Source organism: Astatotilapia calliptera, chromosome 2 (genome assembly GCF_900246225.1).
Source record: "Astatotilapia calliptera chromosome 2, fAstCal1.2, whole genome shotgun sequence".
Classification (NCBI taxonomy): Eukaryota; Metazoa; Chordata; class Actinopteri; order Cichliformes; family Cichlidae; genus Astatotilapia; species Astatotilapia calliptera.
The window spans coordinates 19,823,018-19,844,236 of record NC_039303.1 but is presented as its reverse complement, the minus strand read 5'-3'; the positions used below and the strand labels follow the sequence as shown (position 1 = coordinate 19,844,236).

The window sequence follows — 21,219 nt, the reverse complement described above, 5'->3', positions numbered from 1 at the left end:
AAGACTTGATATTTTACCCCAAATATAAAATTTAACATGCATATTATATAGAGATTGAAAATGTGACGTCATTCACGGGTAGAACCGCAAAGGATTCTGGGAACTCGTGGCAAGCGGTACTAGCGCACGCAGGCTTTCAATTAAAATCAGTTATACAGCGATAAAAAGAAACACAAAAATGTCAAGAAGCCGTTGTATTATTAACTGCAATAGCCGGTCGCATGACAGCCACGGGAAGCCGACGGGTAAAGAGATCGGTTGTTATCGGATTACGTCGTTGAAGAGAAATTGTTCAAGCCATGTTTCCGAAGTAACAAAGACACGACGGATGGCCTGGGCCCTGTGCTTCGTACGTCGCTTACTACATCCAGGATCAAATGAAACATCCAAGACCAAATCATCGCGCTAACTCTGAGCTCGCTATTCCGGTTCCCCGAACACACCTGTTGTTGACGATTAGTATAGCTGGATGAAGTAATGTGAGATCACTGGGTGGCCCAACAGGGGCTACGCATCGATAGTAGAAACATTGATCGGCAACCCTTTGATTGGTCGGCGAAAATGTCGAAGGAGCGTGCTCGGTATTTTTCGGCAGCAGAGCAAGAACTCTTGAGTGAGGGATTTCAGGAGTTTCAGAGTTTAATTAAAACGCAAGGGAACACTGCAAAGGCTGCAAAAGCAAGGAGAGAGGGCTGGCAGAAAGTTGCTGACAAATCAAACTCGTAAGTAATTCAATAATAACAATAATAATGGAGTGGATTTATATAGCGCTTTTCAAGGCACCCAAAGCGCTTTACAATGCCACTATTCATTCACTCTCACATTCACACACTGGTGGAGGCAGCTACGGTTGTAGCCACAGCTGCCCTGGGGCAGACTGACAGAAGCCAGGCTGCCATATTGCGCCATCGGCCCCTCTGGCCAACACCAGTAGGCGGTAGGGTAGATTTATCATATCACACCATATTATCCAATATTATATTACATTATATTATATTATAATATGTTATATTATATCCCCTTTCACATTAGAGCCACAACAGGACCCACTAGAACATGGGAACAGGTAAAAGTGAAATATAAGAATATTCTACAGAATGGTAATATTTATCACTTATATTGCTTGTCGTCTCTTGGAAAGAGACCCTGGAATACTCTGTTTGTTTGTTCATAACAGCAACCAAGAAAAGGGCAGAGCAAAAAAAAGACAGGTGGTGGTCCTGCACCCCCTCGTCAACAAGTTGGTTAAGTGAATAATACCCTCACGGGAAAATCGATATCTCTCTATGAGCACACTGTCGCGCTGAGCTAAAGGATCCTGTCTGTCCCGCAATATACGCTGAATTCTGAGGACTCCCCTTATCAATCTTGCACCTTCCGCAATGGGTTGCTCGCGTAAACGGACAGGATATGACTGCGACAGGCTTCCCAAATCCACCTTCGCTTTTATAGCCGTGGTCTCTCATCTTGATTACACGAAGTAATTTACAATTACTACTCTGAAATATGAATTACATCTGTAATAATCACATACATGTAATAGAATGTTAATAGTACATTTCCCTTTTTTAGGGAATGACCTGTATGTATCTGTGTGAAATCAATAAAAGGATCAGGTGCTGCATTATCTTTAGTTACATTGATGTTATTTATTTATGGTGAAACAGTGGTGGAATATCGCTGTTGCTTTCGTATGAATGACGCGGACATACCTGCGTGGCCGCGATCTAATCCTGTTTACATAAAGTAAACCTGCTCCCCAGCAGGTTTACGCTTACGGCTCTGTTGCTATGACAGCAAGTCCCGGATGGGCTTCGGGGAACCGAACGATCCAGGATCACGCGAAATCGGCAACAATCTCATCCAGCTAACTCACTTAGCGCGGTACGAAGAACAGGCCCCTGGATTGCAGCCATTCAAAGATCAAATATAACGTCCCAGAACCCTCCAGCTCACAGGTTAGTCTGCTCCAAGCATTTACACGAAGGTCAGTGTTTTTTAGTACTTAATACGTCATTTTCATAACATAATTGGTGATATAGGTTACAAGCAAGTCTGGCGCTGAACAGAAATTGTCGCGCTATGCTCCTTTATTTATTGTGCATAAATAGTGAATTGTCCTGACACAATATTGCGTTTCGCTTCTGTTATTATGGTACATTGACAAAAACATATACTTTTATTCACAGGATAAAACAGGTTTTTTGTATCACTAATTGCCCAGTACGATTACAGCATACAATATTATTGTCACTGCTACATTTCTGTGATGCTACCAGAAATTATTTCCACTACTAATTAATTACCATTGAGCTCAAAGGTCCTATTAATAAACGGTTAACGAATGTGTATTTATGACGACGATTTGTGAGACTGGTAAACTTATGATACGTACGATGGTCTTTCGTTCTACACGGTGCATTTCAAGGTCCTGCACCCATCCGTCGGTAAACTGTACCTGGGCTTGTTGCAGTGACCGGAAGTTACTAAACTTCATGAGTGTATGCACTCACTCCAAGAACCGTATAATTATAAATATGCATATAAATATGCTACGATGAGATAGCTGACTTCATCTAACTAGCAAATGTTGTCCAGGCTACGTTGGTGATACAGTTTTTTTTAATGTGTATGATATTTTTGTCATGCGATTTTAAAGCCAGTCCTACAACCGCATCCAAGAATAACATGCAGCGTATCTCAGAACTGTCGGTGAAAATTATTCTTGGAGCTAGGTTTAATTGAGCTGCATTCTAAAGAGGTGCAATTTCACAATTTGTGTATATTTTCTAAGTTCACTATTTTGTCATGTGTTGAGAAAAACAGATTTTAAAATTACATGGTCTAATATTTACATTTAGCATAACTGCAACATTATTTTTTCTTTTTTTTTTTTTTAAAGACTCGAAAGGACTTGAAATTCAAAGTTTCAGACTTGTGACTTGACTCGGACTTTTACACCAGTGACTTGAGACTCGACTCTGACTTGCCTGACATTACTTGAGACTTGACTTGAGACTTGAGGATAAAGACTTGAGACTTACTTGAGACTTGCAAAACAATGACTTGGTCCCACCTCTGCGAAATAATACAGAGAGATTAAAAACACAATGCAGTGCACAAGCACTTGCTATAGCTAAAGCGTGCGAGTGTGTGGAAAAGGATTAAAAAGATACATATATATGTGTGTGTGTACTGTTTATCAAAGTGGAAAAGTGCTTTGTAGGAAAGTGTAATTGACGCCAGGAGAGAAAGCCACTAAAAAATGCCAACTGTGTGTAATCAGCCTCAATCAGCATCGCAGTTAAATGGTGCGTGAGCAAATAACAAACAAATATGAAAACAGAATTCAAACTGCCAAGTATATTTAGCCTACCTGGAAATTTTTATGATTCCATTAAGTATGAGGTTCTCTGTTTTACAAGATCTCCATATTAAGGCTTGTTTGCTTCAGAGTAACTGTATTTCCTATTGATGCTTGTAAGGGAATAATGAAAACTTGATAGTCTCTAAAAACTTTAAACTTTCTTACATGCAGAGAGGTCCGCAGAGTCTTTTGGAAATGGTGAGGCTCGTTTCTGAAGAATTGTGTGGTTATCAGTGGTTTTGTATAACTCCTCCTTAAGCACCGCCTCTGTGATACTGAAAACCCAGTTACCCCTAAATTATCTGCCAAATCCTGCTTTGGAGTACAGGCCACAAGTCTGACAAGTTCTGGATTTGTCCACATGTAGAGCCTGAATTCCTTCAACTAACTAGGCCACAGTATTCAGTTTGAGTGTGTTTTTTAATGTATTATTACCTTCTCCCATATTGGCCGTCAGCATCTTCCTCTCTGCATGAGCTTCTCTTGTTGTCCTCTTTTACTCTGGTTTTACAGTGGAACCCCGACTTACGCAATTAATTCGTTCCAGAGGGTCTTTTGTAAGTCAAAATTTTCGTAAGTCGAAGCACCTTTTTCCATCGTCTTTTGAGTGAGGCGATGCTGGCTGAAGATGAAGTTCTTGGTGGAGGAGGATGTGGCAGAGGTTGAAGAAAGCATGTGTATGCATACATACATACGTACGTGTACATGTATATAACATTATGGAATTTAATTTTTTAAAATTTTCTATTTTATCTATTTACCTGGGCATTTTGCCGTACCACGGGCAGAAATATTGCCGTTAAGTGCCTTCGTAACTTGAAATTTTGGTTAAATGGGGACTTCGTAAGCCGGGTTTCCACTGTATTTCCTGCCTGCTTTTGTTCCTGCTCCCTCTCACCTTGTCTGCGTTCTGTCCCTCACTATAATTTACTGATTGTGTCCTCGTGCTCTCACTATTTTGTCATGTCTATACTAGAGATGGACCGATCCGATATTACGTATCGGTATCGGTCCGATACTGACCTAAATTACTGGATCGGATATCGGAGAAAAATAAAAAATGTAATCCGATCCATTAAATATCACGAAAGCACCTCACAAAACTTGCAACACGCCGTAACTCACCTCAGAACGTTAGCACGTCGGAGCAGTGTGCATCACGTGATAGAGCGGCTGTGACATGCGGGACCTGTGGTGGTCTGGATAGCATTTGGAGCTTCGCTAGCAACCCGGCATTTCATCTCCGACAAAGTTATCCCGAGAGAAGTAAAGCAAGTGTGTAAGTCCATCTCTGAATGTTTGTAAAGCATTCCTGCGTTAAGCTTAACAAGCGACTGCCTCTTCTTGCTGCTACTTCAATCATGAAACTGCTTAACGATCAGCTGATCGGCTTTTCTGTCGCGAGTCCGTGTCTCTAGTTTGCTTTTGGCCCACTTTGCACCAGACAGAGGAAACCAGCGACTGAACAACAGAAGCACGTTTAAGCTTGATCAGCTGTTGTTAGAATGTATTTAATATTACTTTCTACACCAGGATCTTTTTCTACAGCTGACGGCTGGTAACTGTGCAGGGGCGGATCTAGCAAAGTTTAGCCAGGGGGGCCGATAGGGCATTAACAGGGAAAAGGGGGCACAAAGACATACTTTTCTTTCTTATTCTCATTTAAAATGTCTAGCTTTTAATAAATAATTATCTGACACCCAAAGTTTTAATTTGATGCAAAATGAATAGAAGTCCATTACTGTATATAGTAACTATTAAGTCTAATATATATACCCTAGTAAGCTATAGTACTTTTTCCTTTGGGAAGGTACCATCTGTGCAGTCTGCAATTCTGTTGAAGAAAGATGTTGAATCTATTTAATATTTCTTGAAAAATAATTGATTTCTGTGCATTTTTTTCACACTGCATCAAATTAAGGTTGATTACGTCGATTAAGCATCAGGTGGAGCGTGAGGGGTGGTTCCCTATTTTTTATTTATTTATTTTTGTTGTTGCTGGGAGTTGGAACCCTATTAGTTAGGTTGCTTAATATTTATGCTAAGTACTCTTTCAAATACCAGAATAGGGAGGATGGTGTAGGTTTAAGTTTATTAGATTGATCAGTATTGCTGAACTATGAAATAATTTTTTTTGCATACAGGTATAACAGAATAGCTTTAGTGTAGTTGTTGTTTTAAACTTGAGTATGAACTTATACAAAATGCGGCAAGATATTTAAAAAACAGTTTTGTTGATTAAAAAACACTATATCGGATTCATATCGGTATCGGCAGATATCCAAATTTATGATATCGGTATCTCTAGTCTATACAGAATTAAAAGCAATTCTTAGAATTGTTTAATTAAAATTGGGACTGTGTGTAAAGCTGTCTGTAATGTAACATTTATTGTTCATATTTTTTTGTCATAACCTTTGAATTGAAGCTGAAACTTTGCACTTTAATCACATCTTAATTGTTTCATTTCAAATCCACTGTGATGCAGAAGAAATACAAAAACTGCATCTCCGTCCAAAAATCTTTGGACTCTATATTGTCGCATGTCTGCATTTTGAGTTTACTCTAGCAGCCTCCTGTTGTTCCTGTTTTTCTGTGTTTAAAGGACTTCTTTAGTATGTGTGTGTGTGTGTGTTTTTTGGACTTTAGTTCAACTCAGTCTACAAATTTCCTTCCGTTACTCTTCCACAGCTGTAACACCTTCTTTTTGGACCCTGCCTCTCAGCCTTGTTGTTATTGTACAGTTGTGTCCTCCCTTTGAACTGCCTGCAAAGACACTTTTATCTTTTTCTCAGCATCCATATGAAAAAGTCAGAACACGGCAAGGACACTTTGAGAAGGTCAGTCAAGCAAATACCTAATCAACAGGTCTAATCGATTAGCTTACATAATTGTTTTAATTTTAATGCAGTTCAACCTGAAGCACACTGATTATATTTAAGTAAACTGCACTGCACAAATAAACTTGACTCCCACTGATCTTACTGTGATCGGCTTCTTCTTCTTCTTCTGTAATGGAAACACGAGAGTCTTTTGAACATTCATAGAGTTACATTTCTCCTTTCCTTATTTCCTTTTCATCATTGTTTGCTCCTCACTTCTTCCCTTTGATTCTATCTACATACTGCACTTCTTATTTTATCACTTCCCATCTCCTCCGTTGTTGTTCCATTGTTTCTATCGCGTCCTCATTTTCTTTCCTTTTTTATATCTCGGCTGCCTTTTTAAACTTTTTTTTTCTTCTCTTGCCATTTTTTGCTTTACTTTTCTTTCATTTCTGAGCTGTTTTTATGCCCCTCTTTCCAACTTTTTTGTGCATCCATCCTGACAAGTTATCAACCCCCCATTTTTTCATAATTTGTTCAATCAACTATGCACTATGCACTATTGCACATAAAACTGCTTTACGTATTGTTATTGTCAGTTGACAGAAGCATTTACCCTCATTCCTATGTACTTTGTTTTTCCTTGCTTCCTTCTATCCTTCCTTTTCATGCATTTTTTCCTTCCTCACCTTCTGTCCTTTACTTTTTAGGTGGTACTACAGCAATAACATTCCTGTTTTGCCACTGTATGTTTCTGCTGCCGATCATTTGATGGAATTCGGTGCAGAATGATGCAGCACGGTGACTCCAGAGTCTCTCTGAAGGATGGATGTCGGAAACATTAAGACCTTTCTTGCATTCATTTTATCCCGCTCTTACCTCACATTATCTGTCTGTGACAGGTTGAAGGGGAATATTGATATAGCGCCTCACAGTTTTAAAGCATTTGAAGAAAAAATAAAAGGCTGAATGAGCCTTAAAGAGAAAGACAAAAGGACAGAGATATAGAGAGTGTGATGGAGGGAAGATATACAGATGGAAGGAAGGTGAGATAGAGGCAGACACGGCACAGAGGGAGACAGACGTAGAGAGATAAATACGAAAAAGACAGAGACAGACGGAGAAAGAGAAGAAAAGGGGGGAGGGGGGGGGCAGTAAAGAGAAGAAAGCTTACCTCCTTATCTTCCCCTGCCTTTCACAGCAAACCTCACAGCAGCATCTAATACTGCTCTATGTGTGAAAGTATCAGAGAGCGTGACTTGTTTGTGTGGTGTCTAAACTCAGGCAGCAGCTAATGAAACTGAAATGAAAACATCAATCTGTGCAACGACTTCAAATGTTTATCAAAATCAAGAATAAATTTGGCGAATGTGCACCTGACGTCCACGTGGATAATTCATCTGCATAATTCTAAAAAGCACAGGTTGTGTGCCTGTGTGTGCTTAGGTGATTTCCATGAAGGCTATTTAATTTCCCAGAGTGCTTGGCGTGTCATTGGGAAATGAACATCAGCAGCTGAGGACTGGTTGAAGGATAATTTATGGAACAAAACACAGAGAGTGTCAGTAAAAAACACAAAAAACGCTGCCGGTCAGATCGGCCACCTTCGGGCTTGGACACGTTACTACTAAACACTGCTTTTTGGTCTCTGGGTCACAGCTGGAGACCCGACTCTCATCATCGGTGACGATCCCTGACATGAAGGTTGGGTGAGTCTAACACAAAGTGGGGATTTAAAAGCAGCAGCAGCACAGCTATGAAGGGGAGACGGACCAACTTTAAGCCAACTTTGGTTGTTTTATAATCTGGATGTTAGCAATATTTCTGTCTTAAAACAAAAAGTTTGGAAGCAAATTAATTTCGTTGTGTTATAAAATCTAAATATAAGGTCAGATGTACTTTATTTAGATATTATTTTGCTATTATGTTATTTATGTCTCACAGCAGCCAAAAACAAGAAAAACATCCATAAAACAGAGAATCACTTAAAAGAATCTCAATAAAGGAGAAAACTGAAAAAGAAGTGAAGCATTTAGATGCCTTAAAAAGCTTGCTCTGAATTTTATGAATGGCTGAGTTTGATTGTGTAGTAGACCTCTAGTGGTCGCGTGAATGAGTGCATGTTAAAAATCTCAGATGGGGCTGTTACTCAGGAAAAGTTCTAGAACTGCGACTACTTTCAAAATGACGTCCCAGTCACCAGCCCGCAGAGAGATTTTGAACTCTTTAGTTCTTCCTCTGCCCATTCAATGCAAATCAGGCAATAAATAACAGCCTTAAATCAATGAAATGGTTCCAAAGTATCCCAACAACAACTAATCCCAAACTGATGCCAAAGACATGAAGCACGACAGCGTTACAGCGGCACCCTCTGCACTGAATGAGTCACATGCGATAGATTTGAAATGAGCTGGCAGGTTGTGTTTGGATCATAGATCCAGCTTGGTCATCAGAATAGCAACACTTTGCTGTGAGGAGTTGACAGATAGATGGAAACAGAAATCAGAGTTGGAGGCCGTTAGGGTGGATGTCTGAGAAAGATGGATGGACAGACGTCAGAGGCGTGTGACAGTCCAACAATTAGCTGAGCTTCACCGGGTTTAAATATCGATCTGAGAACAATGATTATTGAATTAAATGATGAACCTTAATTTGTTGAGCCTGCGATGAGCAGAAAGCACATTTTACAGTGTTAAATTAAACTGCGAGTCATATCGCGGTGTTTCATAATTTCAGCAACACTGATCTTATACTCACATTGGTTCTCAATCTTTATGCTCCGTTTGTCAGGCTGCGTTGTCACTTCCATTTCTCTGTTATGCTGGGAAAAATAATGGGAACTGATCGTTTCCTGAATACTCAGTTAAACATGCCCAGTTTTGGAAATGTTTGTTTTTGACTTCCAATTTGAATATATTTCTGACTGTGACAGTTTGGAAACAATCAAAGAGTTTAATTGGCAACAAAAATGTATTAAGAGATGGAAACTCTGAATGTGTTTAAAGAGGCAGAAAACATATTTTATTCTTTGGACTCCATCCAAAGTATTACTATTGATTAGATAAAAACACAGCAAGTCTTCCAATAACTCATTTATTCTCATCTCTTTCACATATTTAAGTTGCTCATCCTTAGCAGTAGTACTTAACATTTATTACAAAGCTGCACATTCAGAGTAAGGATGAATTTCCAGGATATCCGGGACGTGTGTAGAACTCCTCAAACACTGTTAGCTTTTCTGATTTTACTTTTGATTTCTTTTAACACAAATATCACAAATTTATGTTTAATAGTTATTTTTGTCTGTTTGTTGCCTCTAGACCATGTCGGCATAGTAACAGGAAATCGCATGTATAACCCAAGGCATTATGGAATAATGACAAAAGCGGTGGCGAGCAGGACGGCAGAGAGAAGGAAAAAGTAAATAAAACCGATATTAAAGGAAATAGAAAGTGAAGGTACCGAAGATGAAATGAGACAGAAAGAATAAAAGGATGGAAAGAAGAGAAAAAAATGAGTGAAAGTGTAAATATAAAGAAGAAGAGTGGAGCAGATGAGTGGAGGAGAGAGGGGGGTGGAGGAAAATGAAGAACATAACTGTGGTTGCTGATGTAAATCTCCCCCAGGTTAAAACAAGATGATAATTAAAAATGTACCACAGGGTCACACTGTGGCCGTGTGTGTGTGTGTGTGTGTTTGTGTTTGTGTTTGGTAGGGGTGAGAATGCAGTGCCCATTAAAAGGTGTCCCTGCTGCAATCAGTGTACAGAGGCCTTAGGGCCTATTTGTTACTACATCAATCTGGAGTTAATGGAAACACACAAATGCGCAGACTTGTGCACACATCCAAACACATTTCTGCCTACAGAGCTAACATTGTCAGAAAGACCGCCAAACAGCAGGGCAGACACACACACACGCGCATGCATGATGGGTTTATACACTTAAACACACACAACACACGTGCAGCTGGGAACGAAGGCAGCCAACTGGGCCATCCTCAGAGCACAGCGCACACTGATTGGTACACAAGCAAATCTTAATGAGATCCTTTCAGCGCTGAATTTTTCATGTTTCTCTCATAGATTCTTCACCTCACCTGTCTTGGTTTTTCATGAGCAGCTTATAGATTTTTTCTTCACCTTCCTGTTAGACGTCACGTTTCCTGTTGCTTTCGTTATATTGCTACGGCGACGGCACTTAAATGTCATTTTTTTGAGGCTGATATAAATTACCAATCCAAACAAACTTTTACTCTCATCTGAAAATCATCTACTGAAGATGAGTCGAAGTGAAAGGACGGGAATTTTTTAAATGTCACGGTTTTGACTCTCTGCCAGGTCGCATCAGTAGATAAGACAGCTCTGCGGCGAGTGCCGTGTGGGTGCTGCAAATATTTAAGCGCAGAGTAAATTGGTTTGAGAACATATCTGCACATAAGTCATTGTTAGTCGTTGACTGGGGGAAATAAAAGAACACAGACGCGACGGGACTGCAATGGATAAAGTGCACGGTGACAGGCTCAGCGAGCCACCGTCTCTGCATTATCTCACACGAGACTCTAAATCTCTGCCTCCTGTTCAGTGGTCAAAGCTGACCTCTAGCTTTCTAACCGAAGGAGCCAATGACCCTTCAGGGTTCAGTAAAGTATCCTTTTACAAAGCCCCAAGGAGCTATACCAGCTGATGTGATTATTTTTGGCCAATTGGCTTCAGTCTGATTCACAAACCAGGCTAAACTTAGAAGAAGTTTGCTCATATAAAAACACACTGACTGAAATGTATATGGGAAATTTCTCAAGTCATGATTTATGTCTTGAGTCTTTATGTCTTTAAGTCTTGAGCCACGGGGCGATCGTGGCTCAAGAGTTGGGAGTTCGCCTTGTAATCGGAAGGTTGCCGATTCGAGCCCCGGCTTGGACAGTCTCGGTCGTTGTGTCCTTGGGGAAGACACTTCACCCGTTGCCTACTGGTGGTGGTCAGAGGGCCCGGTGGCGCCAGTGTCCGGCAGCCTCGCCTCTGTCAGTGCGCCCCAGGGTGGCTGTGGCTACAATGTAGCTGCCATCACCAGTGTGTGAATGTGTGTGTGAATGGGTGGGTGACTGGATATGTAAAGCGCTTTGGGGTCCTTAGGGACTAGTAAAGCGCTATATAAATACAGGCCATTTACGACAATGGAGAAATTCAAATGCTGAAGTAGTGTTCCCTTCACATACATGTACAGGAAGAAAGAGTAGAAGTCAAGGTCATGGATGTGGTTTTGGGCAGGATCCCATCACAGTACTGCCAATCATATCCAAATGCCAAATCACAACAACAGTCACCAGAAAGCACTTTGTATTGTAAGGTGAAGACCCCATAATAATACAGAGAAAACCCCAACGATAAATGGACCAACAATGGTGGCAGCTACTAAGTTTTAATATTCTTTCTGGGTCACAAAATAAAACTTTTAACACATTTTCAGGCGAGAATGTAGCTGTGTAAACTTCAAATATCTGCTCGGTTTATCAAGACACCACATATTTACAAAAGTGCTCCAACGTTTTCGGAGACGTCTGTTACCCACCAGAGTCACCAGAGCCGGCGAGAACACCGGACTCTCGCCACAAAATGTTTTCAGATCCCCGCGGTCTTTCACTAGTCAGGTTAATCAGTTAGATAACCTAAAAATCTTATTGTTTGGCTTTTTTCCGTATTTTATTTGTTTGTGAGTAAATCAGTTTGGCTGAGATTAAAATTATTAGATTAGATTCAATAAAACTTTATTAATCCATCGGGTGGGTTCCTCCGTTTTTTTCACACAGCTGAATAAACGTCAAACAAAAAACTGATTAAACAGAAGTGTGAGACATCGAGAATTTACACCGAGTTTATTAAAGTCCACTGAGACAGCAGTGACGCAAATCTGAAGGCTTCGGCCCACGTAGACCGCGAAGGCTGGGTCCTCAGAAGGATGCGGCCTAGGTTTTGGGACACAGCTAATAATCTCCACTAACTTAACTCCTGTGAGGCGACCCTAAATATTTTATTTGCAGTAGTTAAAAAAAGACAATGACTGCTAAATGTAAATGACAGATCTGCAGAATCGATCAATCAGCTGTTTGTACGCTTAGCTGCATCTTTCATCATCAAGATGCAGAACCGTTAACACATTCAAGTAGACTTCCATCGCTAAAGTTCACGCATGCCTGAAAGGCCACAGTAAAGTGAAACGGATCACATGCGCTGCCACAGGCTGAAACCAAAGTGTTCGTGGAAACGCCCTGATGGAGCACGCCATTCCACGAAGAGACACCAAAGTGATGAGCACTTTGCACCCAGAATGGAGATGCCATTCTAAAAATAAGGACCTAGAGGATCATCACCCGAAACCAAGGATAAAGAAATAGAGAGGAATTGCTGTTCCTCACCAGGTGTGACTTCTATCACTGTGTCTTGTCTGTCTGGGGGGAAAAGGACCTTGGGAGGTTGTGTGGTCTGGAGAGCTGAAAGAGAGAAAAGAGAGGAAGGAGATCATCATTAAAAGTATGCTGGGCTTTGGACATAACATATATTATCACTTTACAGAGTTGCCATTTTTAGAAAGAAACATTCATTTTACAACATTACGCTGTTGATAGAAAAACAATGGAAAACCACAGCTGTACTGCAGGCGTAGAGCCCGAAAGTGCAGTGTTTTGTCAGGAAGAGCCCCGAGGGAGAGCTGACCGTTGCCCCCATCAATTGATCAACGGCCTGCAGTATCACAAAGCCAAATATAAAGAGAATGGAGCTACCCAGCTGTCACACCAACTAGATGCTGCCTCAGTCACAGAGACAGCTCACAACACAACTTTTCTCACCTAATGATTCCTTCTTGTCCCTGTGCAGGTGAACCTGTTGATGAACTGCCTTTGTCCTCTGATGACCAGCAGCGCTCTCTGCTTCCACTCCTACCACCTTCCCATTTTACCTCACTGACTCTGAAAAGCCAGCGCGCCGTGCTGCCCGACACCTTCCCCCCCTCACCACCTCCCAGTGTCTAACAATCCTCAATACTGCTGTCCTCCCTTAAAAGCCTGTCCTATTCCACACGTAATTTATTCTGTGTCTGAGCACATGAAGGTGGTTTCCGGAGTTAACTAAGCACCAGCTGATTAACTCATATTGTGATCATTAAAAATGAGTTACTATTCAAAGTCTTGGCTTATACTGGAAACAATTCAGGGTTCAGTGTCTTGCATAAAATGCCCTGTCATACAGGAGGAGGTGAGAATTAACATCAACCATCAGTCAGCTGGGTTGTAGAGCTATTAAAGCTTCTTACATTTAAGAGCTGTTCAGCAGATTGTAATTCAAACAGCCTCAGAGGAGACCAGACTCCTGCACCACCTGTGAGCTCTGTTTTTAAGCTTTACAAAATCTAGGCCATGACAAGAGACTTTGGCCAATTACGTGTCTTTCAGACCAGATCTGGTGCTGCATAGGCGATTAGGCACAATGGTACAATATCACAAGCACATCACTGAACTTCTACCAGGAAGTGTGGGGTTACAATCCTGCATGAAGCCAAACAAACGTAGATTTTAATCCATATGATCATATGCACACGTGCATTACAGCAGAGCGATATATATTTTTTAGATTATAGTGGTTTGGTTCTTTTCTAGCTTTATCCAACTTTATTTTATTGCCAAATGTTTGGTGGTGCGAGATTTGCTCGAGCATAAAAATAAAGATCGCAAGTGTTATGTGCGAAAATCAACACTTGGTTCATTTGATACATTTTTTTCAGCATCCATTAGACACAAACAAGCGCAAGAACAAAGCTGAGGCTTAATATCAGGAGTAAATATAGAGTCGAAAAGCACTCTCTCACCTACGACGCCTTAATTACTTTGACTTTTAGGAAACAGATAGTTTCCCACGTTGGATTAAATGCTCTTTATGTGACTTTTGCAGCATGGCAGAAGCACTCAACACAGGTTTCTCTTTCCATCTCTTTTTCTTCTTTCTTTTCTTTCTCTACTTCTTCCTTTCCCCTCAGTAACACTGTCAATCTCTCCATCGCTCCATCCTCGTGTTTCTGTGACAAGACTGATAGTTTCATTTGCATTCTGAAGGTGCCGCTGTGCCCTTTTAAGATTAATGAGACAACCCTTCACCTAGACCTACTCTTGTTCTCCTCTCTTCTGTGCTCCACTCCTCTTTTACTTTCCTCTCCTCTTTCACAATCTTCCCATAATTTCGCTATACACATCTATACGACCGCTGCACAGATCCTCCCCCATTTACAGTTGTAAGTCTTTCTGGCTTACTGTGTTTCAAATTTCATGGCTCACAATTTCATTTGGGAGCTCATGTGTCCCTTTGTGAAAAAACAATGGTGCTGTATCCATGTTTTAATCGTCTATATATCTTTATGTGCGGTAAACTGTCCTTTTGAATATAATATTTCCATAATCTCCCATTTTGAGTTTGTACTTTGCTTCCATGTGTCATGTGGTTAGAAAATCAACAGTACATGCATGTGTCAATTCTCTATGAAAAAGACTAAAAATTGTGTTTGTGAGTGTTCTGAGTCTGCGCTAACTTGAATTAAAATCAAAGGTCTGCTTCAAATAGATGTTAATGATGGGGTTGCTGTTTACGTGTATCAGCCAGGCTCATAGAAAGGCAGCAGCAGGAATTAGAGATCGCTGAACTTTTGAAAATGGTTGCTTGTGTCGAAAATTACAGGACACCAGTGATGCAGAGGGTGTGTTTTGTCGGTGCTTACGTGCGTGCTAGGACGGCGCCACCCCGCAGCAGTGATTCACAATGGCTAATTTCAGTCTTTGTTTTTGTACTTCTTTACCATCTAAGAAGCGATGAACGCATAAAAAATTCATAGGACAGAACAACAACACTGTGTTTCCACAATTCATTGTAACTCGCTGCTTTTCGGTTGTGTTATTGTTTAAATCGATGATGAAATGGAGAGGTGTGAGGACACAAATGGAGACTGAAAATACCAGAAAATGAAAGCAAAGAGGACCTGCTGAATGAATATGCTTGGGATTTGTTTTTTTGGCTGTACTGTGTAGAAAATAAATGTAAATTTCAGTCATCAGCGAGAAGTAGTAGCAAACATTTGGTTTATCAAAACTAAAAACAGTTGCTGCTGGAAATGAGGTTGTTGAGAACAGGACTGGGGCTGAACAACAATCAAAGATAGAAAATTGAATTCCAACACTTTTCAGTCTGAGTTTGACGATGGAGGACAGCAGCAATTTGATCTACTGGGTGAAAACTGATTGTGGAATAAGTGGCGTGAAATGGTTTGCCATCTACCTCACACTTACTGATAACTCAAAGAGCTTTTTAGCCACATTTGGTCTAATTTGACTCATGTATTCATAAAGCACTTTATTCTATACGCTTAATTGTCCTTTTATTCACAACCATAACCAATTTAGACTCACCACTGAACCTGACACGCATCTGTTTGGGTTGTGGTAGGAAACAGAGGCAAGCCCTGCAGGCACTACCAATGGCCGGGGGGTTAGGAGGTTCAAACCCAGAGTCTGCATGCTGTGAGGTGACTCTGCTGATTGCACAAATTGCTGCCTGTTTTCATTAGGACTGCTCTAGAAGTTAGACACATGGTGTGGTTTAACTGCTGACATACCTACAACTAATTCTTCTTCTTTTTTCCTCCACCAAGGAGATTATGTTTGTGGTCATATTTGCATGTCCTTCTGTCTGTAAGCACGGGAAGTTGACAAGTTTTGACTGAACATCCTTTGAGGTTTTCAAGGCCGACTTAATGATTTATCAGTCAAAAACTGCCAAAAACCCTTAAACTTAGAAACCACGACTCTTACATGTGTGGTGTGTATTATCGACACGTTGAATGTACCATATAAAGATTCAAAATACCGCACTGCATCGCATTTGACCTCTGACCTCACTTTTACATCTGCCTTCCTTTCAACTTGACCCCAAAATGTGTCAGGGCTCTAGAGTGCGACCAATTTGGTCGCAAATGCGACCAAATTTCTCCATGGTGCGACTAATAAAAAATACTTGGTTGCACCGGTGCAACCAAGTATTTTCTCGGAAAAAAAGTTTCAGCAACCCTGAAAGTCTCCGTGTGTTCAACAACAGGCACACATTATGCCCATGTCGTGTTCTAAACCAATCAGAGATACTCAGAGGCGGGGACCTCTGTGATTGGCCGTGGTCCAGATATTCCTGCAGACCTACTTGTGTTTACGTTTGAAAGTGCGGGCAGATAGAGAAGAGTGAGTAGCCCAGGTCAGAAGTGTATGAAGTTGGTATTGAGAAAATATGAAAAGAACAATTGATAACTTTTTCGTTAAGTTAAGGCCTGATCAGTCCAAAATTCTGAGCCAGCGCTCTGACACGGAGCCATCAACCTCTCCGTTTTTGTCAAACACTGGTCCGGAGACGGCATCAGAAAATGAGCCACATACGATCGACTCCCAGCCGGAGTCCACTGAAAGTAAAAGTCAGAAAATGTATAGATTTCGAATCGAGTGGCTTGACCAGTTTCCCTGGCTAAGATACAGCCAAGCTGACAATATGATGCACTGCATTTATTGTCGCGAGTGTGGAAAGACCATGGCCGGCAACACAGCATTTGTCACTGGTGCTAATACGTTTCGAATTGAAACGCTGAAAAAGCATACAGCATCGAGAAGACACATTATATGCCGCGATAAATGCTCTGCCAAAATGTCCCCGCTCCCCACTGCCTTTCAGCGGCAGGCAGGAGTAAACAGGTCATCGGAGGAGGCCGAGATGATCATTAAGTTTAACATCGCCTACAATATTGCAAAAGAAGAAGTTCCGTTTACTAAGTTCAAGTCAGAAATAACTCTTCACAGGAAAAATGGCTTGGACATAAACCCCACATACAGCAATGATGTTGCGTGCGCCCAGTTTATAGGCGTAATCGCTGACACACTGAAAAAAAAGACGTCAGTGGAAATTGCGAACAGTACATACATGGCCTTCCTGATCGATGGAGACACAGACATCGCCACAAAAGAATGTGTCATTGTGTACGCTCGTATCTTGCAAAAAGGAAGACCAGCGAATATACTGATTGGATACATTGAGGTCCAGCATGCCCATGCCCAAGGTAAGCCATGTCATGTCACGTAGCCTATGTATATGATTAATAATATTACGTCGTGTTACTGAATTAACCATATCTAGCATGTTCTTATCATTGAAAATTAAACATAGCAATAATACATGAATATAGAAACTCAAACTGAAAAAGACTGCATTGTAAACTCTTGATCTGATAAGTAAATGGTATTTTTTTTTTAAATTTGTTTAGGAATTTATGCTGCCTCAAAGAAAGCATTTGCTGCTCTTGGGGACCAGTGCAGTAACTGGTTGGATAAAATCACTGCTATGGGGGCTGATGGAGCTGCTGTTAATTTGGGCAGCAAAGGGGGTGTCAAGTTAATCATTTTGAAAGGTTGTTAGTTAATCATTTACAAATCAAAAAAAACGTGAACATGTAAAACTGCGGTGTTAAGTAATGCAGTTTAAAAATTTGGGTACGCCTAACTTTTGTGCTTGTACGCCTAAATTTTGTGCTGGTGCGCCTAAATTTTATTTTTAGGCGCACCAGTGCAACCATGGCAAAAAGTTAGTCTAGAGCCCTGTGTGTTGTGACTTAAAGAAAGTAGGCAGCACGGTGGCATGGTGGTTAGCACTGTTGCCGCACAGCAAGAAGGTCCTGAGTTCAATTCCAACATCAGGCCGGGGTCTTTCTGTGTGGAGTTTGCTTGTTCTCCCCGTGTTTGTGTGGGTTCCCTCCGGGTACTCCGGCTTCCTCCCACCGTCCAAAGACATGCAGCTTGTGGGGATAGGTTAATTGGATAATCCAATTGTCACTAGGTGCGAATGAATGTGAGCGCAAATGGTTGTCTGTCCCTGTGTGTTGGCCCTGCGACAGACTGGCGACCTGTCCAGGGTGTACCCTGCCTCTCGCCCTATGACAGCTGGGATGGGCTCCAGCACCCCCCGCGACCCTGAAAAGGATAAGCGGAAGCGAATGGATGGATGGATGGAAAATGTACTACTGACTGCTGGAGGTTTCTTCCTGTTAAAAGGGAGTTTTTCCTTCCCACTGTCACCAAAGAGCTTGCTCATAGGGGGTCATATGATTGTTGTTTTTCTCTGTATGTATTACTGTAGGGTCGACCTTACAATATGAAGCACCTCAAGGCGACTGTTGTTGTGATTTGGTGCTGTATAAATAAAATTGGACTGAATTGAAAATGATTCTTTACTTAGACCTTTTATAGTTACACAGTTCACTGCAGTGTGGCACATTCAGCAGGGCACAGTAATAATCACGTGCTAGACCCCACATAAAGTAGACAACGTTTATTTTAGTGCAGTTTTTACAGAGGATGCTGTATAAACTTTGGCATTTTTGTTCAATTCAAGGAAGCTGTAAATGCGTGCACATCCCTGTTGTCATATATTACTGTGCCTGAGGGTCAGAAACTTTAGAGCATTTCCAAGTAATTTGAGCAACATGTCTGTCAATAAGAATCACCCAGCTCTGATCATTTTAGCTCTGCAGGTGCTCACATAGATTAAACCATTGCTTTCCTTCAGCTTGAATCTTGGATGGAAGAAAAACTGTTTATGTCATCAAACCTAATGTGAACTTCTACTCGAATTTGAAATTTTTGAGACATAGCTCTCCTGTTAGCATTAAAAACAATATTACAAATCAGTGCCATTTTCTCAACATAATGATCATTATTCCTGCTGCCTCGCCCGTAATATTTGGGACTGCAAATGGAATGACTTCAGCATTTCAAGGGTTGCTTGATTTTTGACCTTTTGAATGTTCATGTCCACAGTAATGTTGTTTTTTTTCTTCTGCAAAGAAAAAGAATAAGAAAAAAACTGAAACCAACTGGTTGAAAAAAGGCACCCTGTTCTTGCATGCATACTAGGTTTACATTCGGTGATTCTCAAAACTAAAGATTTGAGATCCAATAAATGTGTGATTTTCATTCCTCATTAAATATTCTCTGGGCGGTAAATGCTCAGAAACATCAAATAATGAATTATCATATGTTCAGGCCAGAAGGTAGACAAAAGGAAGCTTTTGTCTACCTTTGGCCTGGTTGACTGTATATTAACTGGCTGTGAATGACTGTTAATGTAATCTCAGCCAAAGCGCTTGCTGTGGACCGATCCACTGTGTCATTCCTCCTCTTCTCAAAAGGCAACAGAAAAAAAGGCGCACATTTTGTGCTGTTAAGTGTGCATAATCAGATTCTACATTCTGTATATCAAATTGATTTGACCTTTTGGGAAATTGTAAAATGTCCAAGCAGGGAATGGGCAGAGACACGGGAGACATTTATGCTGGGTGTGGATACATCGAGGATGTATGTCATGCCCTATTCAAAGTAAAGTGAAACATTACTGGAATGTTTTTTAATCAAATGTTAGCAAAGCTTTACAAAGAGGGACACAGACATACTTCTTGTACTTCTCTTCCACTTCATTTCAAAAGCACGGTTGAGGATTAAATTATTAGCCCCTGTGAAATATAAAGCAGAAAAGGATTAAAGGCCAGTAGATGTTCTAAGGATGAGTTTTCTTTGGGGATCATCAATTATTTGTATACAAAGTTATCACAATGTTTCCAAATGCCAAGAAATGGAGTGAGAAGTATCATTAAGAAATTCAAAGAGAGACCCCCAGGACAGAACACGCCTGACTGAGGTAGGACGAGAAAGATTTCGAAGACCAATAGTTAGAGACGTTTCTAAAGAGCTTGGAACAACTGCTTAGACACAAGAGATTAACTTAGCCAAGTCAGGAACTGTAGTATCAAAGATAACAGTCACTAGAACTGTGCACAGGAATGACTGTGATGCTGCAGACCAAGAAAAATGTCTTAGAGCCAGACTGGAGTAGAGTACCATAAAAACAACAACAGGGATGAACAAGAGCTCTACAATCACAACAAACATGTGTGAAGTACACTAAGAACAACCTGGAGAAAGATTCTAATAATAATAATAATAATGGAGTGGATTTATATAGTGCTTTTCAAGGCACCCAAAGCGCTTTACAATACCACTATTCATTCACTCTCGCATTCACACACTGGTGGAGGCAGCTACAGTTGTAGCCACAGCTGCCCTGGGGCAGACTGACAGAAGCGAGGCTGCCATATCGCGCCATCGGCCCCTCTGGCCAACACCAGTAGGCAAGTAGGGTAAAGTGTCTTGCCCAAGGACACAACGACCAGGACAGAGAGCCCAGGGATCGAACCGGCGACCTTCCAGTTACAGATGCGATTCCCAACCCCTGAGCCACGGTCGCCCACTCAAAGTGTCCTTTGGTCAGATAACACTAAACTAAGATGTTTGGAGAAAGCAGGAGGAGAGAGACCACAGGGAAGCACGGTGGTGGGAGCATTATGCTGTGGGGACACTTCAGTGTGTCTGGAACTGGGAATCTCATCAAGGTGGAAGAAACCATGAAGGATGTGTGAAGATTCTGAAAGAAAACCAAAAGCGGTCAGCAGCAAAACTGGGCGTGGCACATAGCTTTGTCGTCTTACATGACAATGACCCAAAACACACGTCCTGGTGAAGAAAGACCTCCAGAAGTTCAAAGTGAGCGTTGCTGACTGGCCTGCACAACGTCCTGACTTTAAAATCTGTCGGGTGAACCAAAGACCAGGGTCCTCGCTAGAAGGCAGTTAAATCTGGAGGATCTGGAGAGGTTTGCCAGAGAAGGACAGGCTGGGGTTGCTCCAGAGACGTGCGTGAAAATAATTATAAACCAAGTAAAAATAAAAGTGCCACCTGTGCACAACTGCAGCAAATGTATGCATGTTTATCTGTGAATTATCTGTGTTGTCTCAGTGGATGGAGTGAACACTTTCAGCGAGAAAGAGAGTGCGTGCACTTGTGTGTTCATATATGCGTGTAAGCTTTGCATTCAGCGTTACTGTTGTGAATGTAGGCCAGACACGAACG

The 21,219-nt window shown here is 41.2% G+C and overlaps 1 protein-coding gene across 4 annotated transcripts in view; it reads right to left on the bottom strand.

Annotated features, from left to right (window-relative positions):
• Window positions 1-21,219, bottom strand: part of il1rapl2 (interleukin 1 receptor accessory protein-like 2) — a 470,217-nt gene that overhangs the window by 84,405 nt on the left and 364,593 nt on the right. For all 4 annotated transcript variants that reach the window (XM_026186343.1, XM_026186354.1, XM_026186326.1 and 1 more), the window contains exon 7: window positions 12,604-12,678. In XM_026186343.1, the coding sequence (XP_026042128.1) occupies window positions 12,604-12,678 (75 nt within the window). The remainder of the gene's footprint in view (window positions 1-12,603; window positions 12,679-21,219) is intronic.